The sequence below is a fragment of the Pneumocystis jirovecii genome (assembly GCF_001477535.1).
Source record: "Pneumocystis jirovecii RU7 chromosome Unknown supercont1.2, whole genome shotgun sequence".
In the NCBI taxonomy this organism is placed as follows: domain Eukaryota; kingdom Fungi; phylum Ascomycota; class Pneumocystomycetes; order Pneumocystales; family Pneumocystaceae; genus Pneumocystis; species Pneumocystis jirovecii.
In genome coordinates this window covers 617,501-626,993 of record NW_017264776.1, presented here as the reverse complement: position 1 = coordinate 626,993, position 9,493 = coordinate 617,501, and the positions used below count along the sequence as shown (strand labels likewise).

The window sequence follows — 9,493 nt, the reverse complement described above, 5'->3', positions numbered from 1 at the left end:
GAATTAATATTATTAAAGTTACTAATAAAACCGAGAATAAAAATTGATTTTAAATTTTATTTGAAGATTTTAAATATTTAATTTAGAAACATTATTTATGGTTTTATGAATTTATAAATATTTTTAGATAAATGCTATTCTGATAATTAATAATTCTTATTTTAAACATATATTTTTTTATAAATTATTTTATGTTCTATATTTTCAATTTTTTTATAAAGGTTTAAAATATTGTTTCAAAGTATATGTATTTGATAATAATAATTATTATCACTTTTAAAATTTATTTGTATCTTTGTGCGCTTCAATTTTTGGTTTTAGGGTTTTTATTTTTTTTCATTTCGTATAAGTTTTTTGTACACTTTTAATATTAATAAATTCTACTATATTATTTTATTGATTTTAAGTTTTTTAATTTTTGTTTTAAATTCTCTTGTTCTTTAACTTTTTTTGGAATTGAAAGAGAATTTTATATTCATCAACTTTAAAAAACTTAATTCTTTTCAGTCCTTGATATATAAGACATATTTTTTTAAAAAATATTTATAATTTTTTAAATTTATAAATATCTCAAATATTTGTTTTTGTGATTATTAATTTTTAGTTTATATTTTTTATATTTTTCATAAGTCATTCTGTGTTTTATATTTTTGGATTTTTATATAATTAAAATTCTAGATATTATTATAATATAGATTATTCTATAAGTTATTATTCTAAATATTTTTTAAATATTCTTTTTAGAAATGATAACGATTATATAAATATTTATGTATTCATTTGAATTTTTTTTAGAATTAAAAGTATACATTTTAAAATAAGTAAAATTAAGAGTAAAGTATAGAATAGTAGTTAATTTTAGAATATGTTTTATAGTTTTATTTATGTTTAAATGTCTCTAGAGTAGTATGGGGTAAATCAGGAGTAAATATAAATAACGCAAAAATGAATAGAAAATATAATATAAAAAGTATGACTAGTAAGAAAATGGCTTAGTGAAAAATATAGGTTAATTAGAGAAAATAGAGTTTTTAAAAAAAAATTCAATCTAAATTGACATAGTTGACACAAAAGAGACTATTTTTAATTTATTTTGCAGTCCTTGTCATTTTACTTGCTTATCTATTAAACATACGTGCTTTTTTTTAAATTCTGCTTATATATTTCTTAAATGTTCATTAAGTGTTTTTTATTTATTAGTGTAAATATAATTTTTTCAATTAGAATTAAAAATAAGTTTTAATTTAAAAATTTTTTACTTGAAATGATTTAAAATTTTATTAATTTTGAGTTAATATTTTTAGAAAATAAAAATTCAAAAAAAATAAAAAATGTCTAAAACATATTTTCTAATACAACATACTTTATAATACATTTTATGTAAATAATAAGAGCAAGTATAAAAATTTTTAAAAACAAATTTTATATATATTTAAAGATTTTTTTAAAAACTAATATTGAATAACTGGTTTAATGTAAAAATTATAATTTTTAGTTTTAATGTATTTTTATTTTTTATAAAGAAATTTTTTTATAAAAAAATTAATTTATAAAAATAAATTCATTTTCATTATCTATTTTCTAGATTATATTTATGACAAAAACTAATATTCTATATGATTCAATGATGATGCCTTATGATTTAATCTGGTTTTTAATAATTAAATTTTAGTTTTATTGTTTTATTTTCGATAGTTATTTAGTTTTTAATATTATTTATATCCTATTAATATATTTGTGAAAAATAATCAATAACTTTTATAATAACATTATTATCAAAATCGAAATCATATTAAGTTGAAAAGTAATAACCCAAATTACATTATGTTTAGAAGATATAATTTATGAGTCAAAGACAAAACTGGTTTAATTTTAATATCAAGCCGGCTTACTAGGCTTGGAATTTTTAAGTTTACCATAGTTTCGTGATTGATTATAGCATGCTTTTTCCAATATTGTACAATTAGTAATATTTTTAAAAATGTCTGATAAACTGTGACATTCATAAAGATGTACATTCTGGCAAACTAGGAGGTTCTCCTACATATAGTAAGTCTCTTTCTAAATCATCGCGCCTTGCTGAAAATCATGAAATAGCCTATGAAATAAGTCACCTAGGGAAGTTACCGGGGGGGGGGGGGGGGTGATTAGGGGTAGGGTGCAAACACCATCTAAATAAGACCTCGTTAGTCCCTCCAATCTTAGCACATACATTTAGAATATGTTGGTATAAATTAGAAGCATCAGAGGATTGAGGTAGATGGGATTGATTAAAAATGCTAAAATCACTGGATGATATTTTTTCTTTAAGTGAAATCTTTTCATACCCAGCGTATAACAGAGTTCTTACATTTTCACATAAATTCTTAATACCAGAACAACCACGTCTAAAATAACTGCATTCTTTTACTAACATTTGATATTGGGGTGTAGTGATATTGTTTGTTGTGCTGTTCCATAGTATAGTTCAAACGCCATTAGTAGAAGTAAGACCTAAATCTTCAAATGTTTTGTTTAAATTGATACATGTTGTATTCATCTTTTTATCCAATTTTTTACATTCATCAGTTTGTTTACTTTCACAATATGCATGAAGATTAGGAAACATACCATCAAAAGCCATACAATTTTCTTTAATAAAATTCATGCATCTTTTCTCTAAAGTAAGAGTAGATCTTCCTAGGGAAGATAAAAACGTTAAAAGAGGAGTAAGATATGGAGCTTTATACGGTGATAAAACTCCATTTTCTTTTTTTCTATAAAAAAAACCAAGCTAAATCTACGTTTTCAAACGTTGATCTGCATTTGCCTAAAGAAAGGTTCTTTACGAAATCCATATCTAGATCAACTTTTGCGGAGCATTCTTTTATTATTGGCTTGCAAAGATTCTCTGTTGTTTTGTTATGACAGAGTAATAAATAATAGTCACAAGCGTCTAACAATGAACAGTTATTTCTTGTTATCTTTTCCTTATAACCAGTGATATGCTCTTGTTTTCCTGAGAAAAAATTTTCAATATAAGAATCCAAATATGGACAAGGTAGTACTTTGTATAACCTCTTTTGGGCTTACTATGGTAGAATCTTGTTCTGAATTAACGGATACATGTAACCACTTTAATCAATGACATTTTTCAAGAAGAGTGTCAACACATTTGGTATAAATATATTTATGTTTTGGTTCATTATGTATCGGTTGATTAGATAGTGTTTCTTTTCCTATAAATTTCAACAATATATTATCTTCAGTATCTTTAGCGATTTATGTGGCAAATTTAATAGTCTCTGTTATAAAAAATATACTAATCAAACCATAGCAAATTTTTTGAAAAACTATATACAACGTTCCATAATTTTCGCAATCTTCCGTTTCTATTCTTGCATTCCACTCTCCTGTAAATAAAGTTTTTCCTAAATGATAATAATATTTGAGTTTATCCTTTATACCATTACATTTTTTTATATAAGTCTTTTTAGTATGACCTTCAGTAAAGAGACCTTTGCAATAAGTATTTCTTTTATTTAAGTTGCATAATCTTTATAGTATATTAGTAAAATTTTCTCCTGGTAACTTTTTTACGAATCTTTCACATAAATATTTTAAATATAATTCACACTTTTCTTTAGTTGTGATAGATTCTTCTAATATAAGACTATACATAGAAATATCATCCTTTAAAACCATAAATCATGTAGATGAAGATAATGAGTGTTCTGATAAGGAATTAGCTAATTCAGAATGTGTTGATGAGCTATAACTTCTAATTTTTTTTGAAGTAAATAAATTTAAGTTTTCTTTTGATTCTAAAAGACAAAAATTAAAAAAAAAAAAAAAAACGAAAAAGAATAAAAATACCACAAGTATTAATGTCTCTTGAAAAAGCATACGATATTGTGCTTAAAATCACAAAGATCATAAAGAAAAAAGCTTTTATTTAGAAAGACGACTTGCTTCAGTTGTCTTCATTATGAATTTAGTATTAATATTATTAAATTTGGTTTCAGATTTTAGAATAAAAATACAAATTATTGAATGTTAAATTATTGATATTATCTTTTAGTTTCCTAATTAATTACAATATTTTTATAAAAATATAAAAGAAATTGATTTTTTACAAAAGTTATAGTATGAAAAATATAGTATTAAATATAATTTAAACTGTATTTTGTTTCAAATAATAGTATCATTTTTATGTATTTTACGTATTTTTTATATATTCTTTAATTTCAATTATTCTATTTTTTCGTTTATCGTTTTAGCAGAATTGTTAATTTATCTTTAAATTCTTATAAATGATTATGTTTATGGAGAATTACTCTTTTATTTTTATTTATTCTTTAGATTTATTGCTTTATATTGTATTGTTTCATTTTATCTTAAATATGATATTAAAAGAATTACTAAAAATGAAAAAATTGTAGTCTCTTATGAGTACGAAGTGTCCGATATATCTTTTAATTGCGTCTGAGTAAGCCCCGCAATAATATAGGGTAACTGTGGAGTAAATAAAGTAAATTTATTAGTGGATTATAAAAGTAGCGATAAATAACTGATAAAGAAACCATGAATTATAGAGAAATCTATTGTAAATCAATGAAAAGATACTACTCTTTATTTTATTTTTTAGTCTTTTCTGCTATTTTGCTTGCTTGTTTCTTTAAAATATACGTGCCCTTTTTTAACCTTTTTCATCCATTCATCTTTTTAGATCATAACCGAAATAACCGCTACTATTACTACTTTTGTTGGATTTCATTCATTCTTTTCCAATTTTCTATTTTGTTTCATATCATTCGGTTATCCTCTTGTATATCTTGCGTAGATTTAGAGCCTTGTTAACATTAACATTGCAGTTAATGTAATTGCATATTTATTGTAAAAGTGTTGATGTGTATTGATCTGCACGTAACTCACGTGTTTTTTGTGCAAATTGTCGTGCATTTTCTCCTCTCCTTTCGTATTTCATGCTTCGTTTAAGGTATTAGATATTTCTTTGCTTTTATTCATTTTTTCCTTAGTACCGTTATATAAATCCTTTAATTGAGGTAAAAGACTACAAAGTTTATGACAACTTTCAATGTAAGTTTTACAATTATTTAAATAATTATTTGATAATAATACTAAAAGATCAATTGTATTTTTTATCTCTAGTTTTCCAATTTTGTCTCTGAATAATTTTTCTTTACATTCATCATTAAATGTTATTGCAATTTGATTGAAAGTAGCATTCCTTAAATAATGAATTGCATTTTTCTTTTGATATTTCAGTATTTCTGATAAAAATTTATGCTTTAAATTTTAAATTACTAAATTTTTCTTCCATTAATTTTATGAGGTCTTTACATCTGTTCAAGGGAGTCAGACAAAATTTCATTAGTTTATCGATTTCTTTCATAAATAGACATTTTTTATTAACTATTTTTTCATAGTTTTCTTCAGTTTTTAAATTGTTAGTGAAAACTCTTAGAAGGGATTCTGTTGTCAAACTATCTTGTTCTTTTCATTACATAATATTCTTAAATAATTACATTTTTTTAACTTCCACTGAACATGCTCCTTCCATAAACATACATTCATTCTAATATACACAATATAAAACATTTTTAGACAGTTTAGTCTGGATATCTTGTAAACTTTGTTCAAGTGCAGTATATCTTCTTGTAATACTTTCTTTTGAATTATTACACTTTTCAGTTTTGCTTTTTGGCATAGTTCTTTTAATGCTCCAATGGAGCTTTTTAGCATTTAAGCCTTCTCTTTTAAATCTTTACAGTATTTTTTTACCTTTGCTTGACATTGATTATTCATTGCATCTTTTAGAATTAAAGCAAAAACGTTTTTTCACTAGATAAACAATATTAATTTTACAAATTCTAGTATTAAAGGTTTTTATATGTTATATGGAATAATGAATTTTGCAATGAATTTTGTGATGGATTTAAAGATTCTTTATAAATAGATTTTAAAAAAAATTAAAAATCTAAAAAAGTAAAATATAATACCAATACTTCTTGAGAAAGCATATGCTATGCTAAAAAAAAACTGCTAATACGAATGCTTTCATTTATAATAACAATAAATAACAAGTTTTATAAGAAATGTTTCATATTTGACCTAAAAATAAGTAAATTTTGAAAATTAGTAAATGATAACATGATTAATAATGGATATATAATAAATAAATAGAAAAATAATTATTGTTTTCTATTAAAGTTGTATAATTTATCTCTTTAGTCATTTTAATTTTATACTTTATGTTTAAACTTTTGTAAAAACTATTTTTAAAATATAAAGTTTTAAATAATATGATTTTATTAATTTAATGTAAATTGAAATTATATATATAATATTTGTATTTTTTTTTTAAATTTTTCGTTGATTTTTTTTTTTTTCTAGAATTCAATTATAAAAATAATTTTTAAATAATGATTATTTTTTTTAAGTGATTTTTGTTATTTTGATTTTTATATACTTTTTTATGTTCAATTATATGTTTTTTTGGATAATTTGTTAACTCTGATTAAAAATGTTATTTGTAATTCTGAAAATTCATAAATAATTTTTAAATATAATATTTATTCAATGATTATTTGTTTTAGTTTGGATTTTCTTGTATTTTTATTATAAATTATTTATATTTCATATGTTTAGCTTTTTATAGATTTAAAATTTAGCATATTCTTATAAACTTTTTTTTATAAATCCTGTTTAAAATATCTAATAATGATTGTCTGAATAATTTTGACTTACGTCTATTAATATATATATACTTTAGTTGTAAGAAAAACTTTTTTAATAGAATTATATAAGTATTGATAATATATTTCAAAAAACATTAAAAAGAATATTTAATTTTAAAGTTCTATAATTTTATTTCTCGCAGATTTTTGCTAGGCATGTCTATATTTGAGTAGCCCATGGGGTAGAGAGAATAAGTAGAAATGAAAAGGAAACGTAAAAATTAAATGAAAATTAAAATATAAAAAAATATGAACGAAAAAAAGGTTAGTTTGGCTAAGAAAATAGTATGTAGTATGGGTTTTTATTTTTCAATATTTTTTAGTATTTTTGCCTGTTTTCTATTTTATTTATATTTATAAATATCATTATCTTAAAATAGCTTTACTAGATCCGTAAAGCATTTAAGCATTTTTTGAAAATAGATTAAAAATCAAGAAAAAAAATCAAGAAAAATAAGTAGAACCAAAGCAAACTCTTAAGATTTGTATTAAAGAACAAGATACAAAAATAAATAAGCTTAGCAACTTTTATTAAAATTATCAGTAAAAAGAACTTATTTACATTTTAATTATAACTAAATTCTATTTTTAGGATAAACAACAAAAATATATGAATGCATTTATTTTCGAGAACTATTTACATTTTTTAAAATCTTATTGACAATAAATTATAAAGGTAAAAAATCGTTTTTAAATTATGAATTAAATATTTAAAAATTGTAATCTTGGTTCGATATTCATAAATTAATCGCGTTAATCATTATAAGAAATGAAAAATTGTTTTATATTTATTTTTCAAAAATATTTGATGATTTAAGTGTTAAATATATTTTGTAAAATGAAGATAAACTGCTTTGATTTTAAATGAATATCCATAGTCCTAGCATTATCCCTGTAATCATCCATATTAATTTTATTCTTTGTAATTTTTCTAGTCTAATTCCAATGCCTATTATACGTCTATCATCAGATGATGTTGGTCCAGGCCTTGGCAAACATGTAGTAGTTGGTTTAGGCTTTGGTAAACATGTCGGTTTAGGTTTTGGCAAACATATAGTTGGTGAACTTAATGTAGTTGAATTTGTCGGTTTTGGCATTGGTGTCTCTGGTTCTGGTTCTGGTGGTGGTGCTGGTTCTGTTGGTGTCTCTGGTTCTGGTTCTGGTGGTGGTACTGGTGGTGCTGGTGGTTCTGGTTCTGATGGTTCTGGTGGTGGTTCTGGTTTTGGTGGTGTTGGTGGTTTTGGTGTCTCTGGTTCTGTTGGTGCTGGTGGTACTGGTTCTGGTGGTGGTACTGGTGGTACTGGTGGTGCTGGTGGTTCTGGTTCTGATGGTTCTGGTGGTGGTTCTGGTTTTGGTGGTGTTGGTGGTTTTGGTGTCTCTGGTTCTGTTGGTGCTGGTGGTACTGGTTCTGGTGGTGGTACTGGTGGTGCTGGTGGTTCTGGTTCTGATGGTTCTGGTGGTGGTTCTGGTTTTGGTGGTGCTGGTGGTGCTGGTTCTGGTTCTGGTGGTGGTACTGGTGGTATTGGTGCTGGTTCTGGTGCTGGTTCTGTTGGTGTCTCTGGTTCTGGTTCTGGTGGTGGTTCTGTTGGTGCTGGTGGTACTGGTTCTGGTGGTTTTGGTTTTGGTGTCTCTGGTTCTGATGGTTCTGATGGTGGTGCTGGTGGTGCTGGTTCTGGTACTGGTGGTTCTGGTGGTGGTTCTGGTGAAGATATATTGTTACATTTTTGAATGAAATTAGTACATATATCAACAATTTTTTCGCTAACTTTAATGCAAGTTGATTGTGCATAAGAACATGTATTTACTAATTCATTGCATTTGGTAGCAAGTTCAGAGTTAGTGTCGGTTGTAGATTCAAGAATTTTTAACATTAATTCACGGCATCCTGTAGTTACTTTTTCCTCTAATTCTTTACATGCATTAGAAATGTTGTTGCATAGAGTAAATGTTTTTTGTTCTTGATTGTCATTACACTTCATTTTTAATTTTTGCATACACTTCGTATGATTAAACTGTTCGTCTTTAATTTCAGTATATAAATTATCCAATTCTTTTTTTTTATTTAAGAGATTAGTACATTTAGCTCTGACTTCAGCACATATATTGCCTAAAGATCCATAACAATTTTTTTCAAGCATATTGCAATTATCAAGTAAATAACTACAATGATTATGTTTAATTGGATCTTCTATTGTCCCTGATAATCCATAATATGACAAACCTGAAAATCCATAATAGGACAAATATCGTAAAAATCGTGTGCAGTGTTGTGAAACATGTTGTATCATTTGACGACAGGTTTCTTCTTTCTTAGCGCATATAGAAGTAGTTGCAAGATTTTCTTCAGAGCAGTATTGGGTAAGATAATCTACACACTTATCTTTATTCTCTAAATAACTATCATTTTTTTTAAGTATTTTGTTTTCATGTTGAAGCAGGTTTGGTAGTTCAGAACATTTTTCATTAAGAATAGAGCATGAATGCATTGCACCTGAGTGATATGCTCTCAACGTATCACATTTTTTCTTTAGTTCAATGCAAAGATCTAGTGTAAGTACTTCTTTATTTTGAGTTATTTGAGTTTCTAATGTTTTGCGTTGTTCATCAATATATTTTGTTATATTCTTACATGTTTCCTCCGGATGAAAACATTTGTGTAATGCATAGTAATTGTGGTACATATAATTACTGCAATGAGCTAAAAGAGCTTTTTTACAAGAAGTTAATGAGTTTTTTAAATCATTCACTTGAAA

General features: G+C 24.7%; 4 protein-coding genes across 4 annotated transcripts in view; all 4 read right to left on the bottom strand.

Moving 5' to 3' along the window:
* Positions 1-2,002: 2,002 nt before the first annotated feature.
* T551_00605 (uncharacterized protein) lies at positions 2,003-2,416 on the bottom strand (the record flags this gene model as incomplete). Its single annotated transcript, XM_018372871.1, has 2 exons — positions 2,003-2,079; positions 2,128-2,416. The coding sequence occupies 2 exons, from the start codon at positions 2,414-2,416 to the stop codon at positions 2,003-2,005; spliced, it is 366 nt and encodes a 121-aa protein (XP_018231207.1).
* A 51-nt stretch (positions 2,417-2,467) lies between these two features.
* On the bottom strand, positions 2,468-3,684 carry T551_00604 (uncharacterized protein; the record flags this gene model as incomplete). Its single annotated transcript, XM_018372870.1, has 6 exons — positions 2,468-2,756; positions 2,794-2,998; positions 3,048-3,083; positions 3,129-3,251; positions 3,312-3,535; positions 3,617-3,684. The coding sequence occupies 6 exons, from the start codon at positions 3,682-3,684 to the stop codon at positions 2,468-2,470; spliced, it is 945 nt and encodes a 314-aa protein (XP_018231206.1).
* Positions 3,685-4,962: 1,278 nt separating this feature from the next.
* On the bottom strand, positions 4,963-5,808 carry T551_00603 (uncharacterized protein; the record flags this gene model as incomplete). Its single annotated transcript, XM_018372869.1, has 3 exons — positions 4,963-5,253; positions 5,600-5,734; positions 5,785-5,808. The coding sequence occupies 3 exons, from the start codon at positions 5,806-5,808 to the stop codon at positions 4,963-4,965; spliced, it is 450 nt and encodes a 149-aa protein (XP_018231205.1).
* A 1,792-nt stretch (positions 5,809-7,600) lies between these two features.
* The window catches only part of T551_00602 (uncharacterized protein), a gene marked incomplete at both ends in the record, with an annotated part of 3,389 nt that continues 1,496 nt past the window's right edge, over positions 7,601-9,493 (bottom strand). Inside the window, one exon of the mRNA XM_018372868.1 lies at positions 7,601-9,493. This exon is cut by the window's right edge and continues 1,391 nt beyond it. Coding sequence (XP_018231204.1) covers positions 7,601-9,493 — 1,893 coding nt within the window.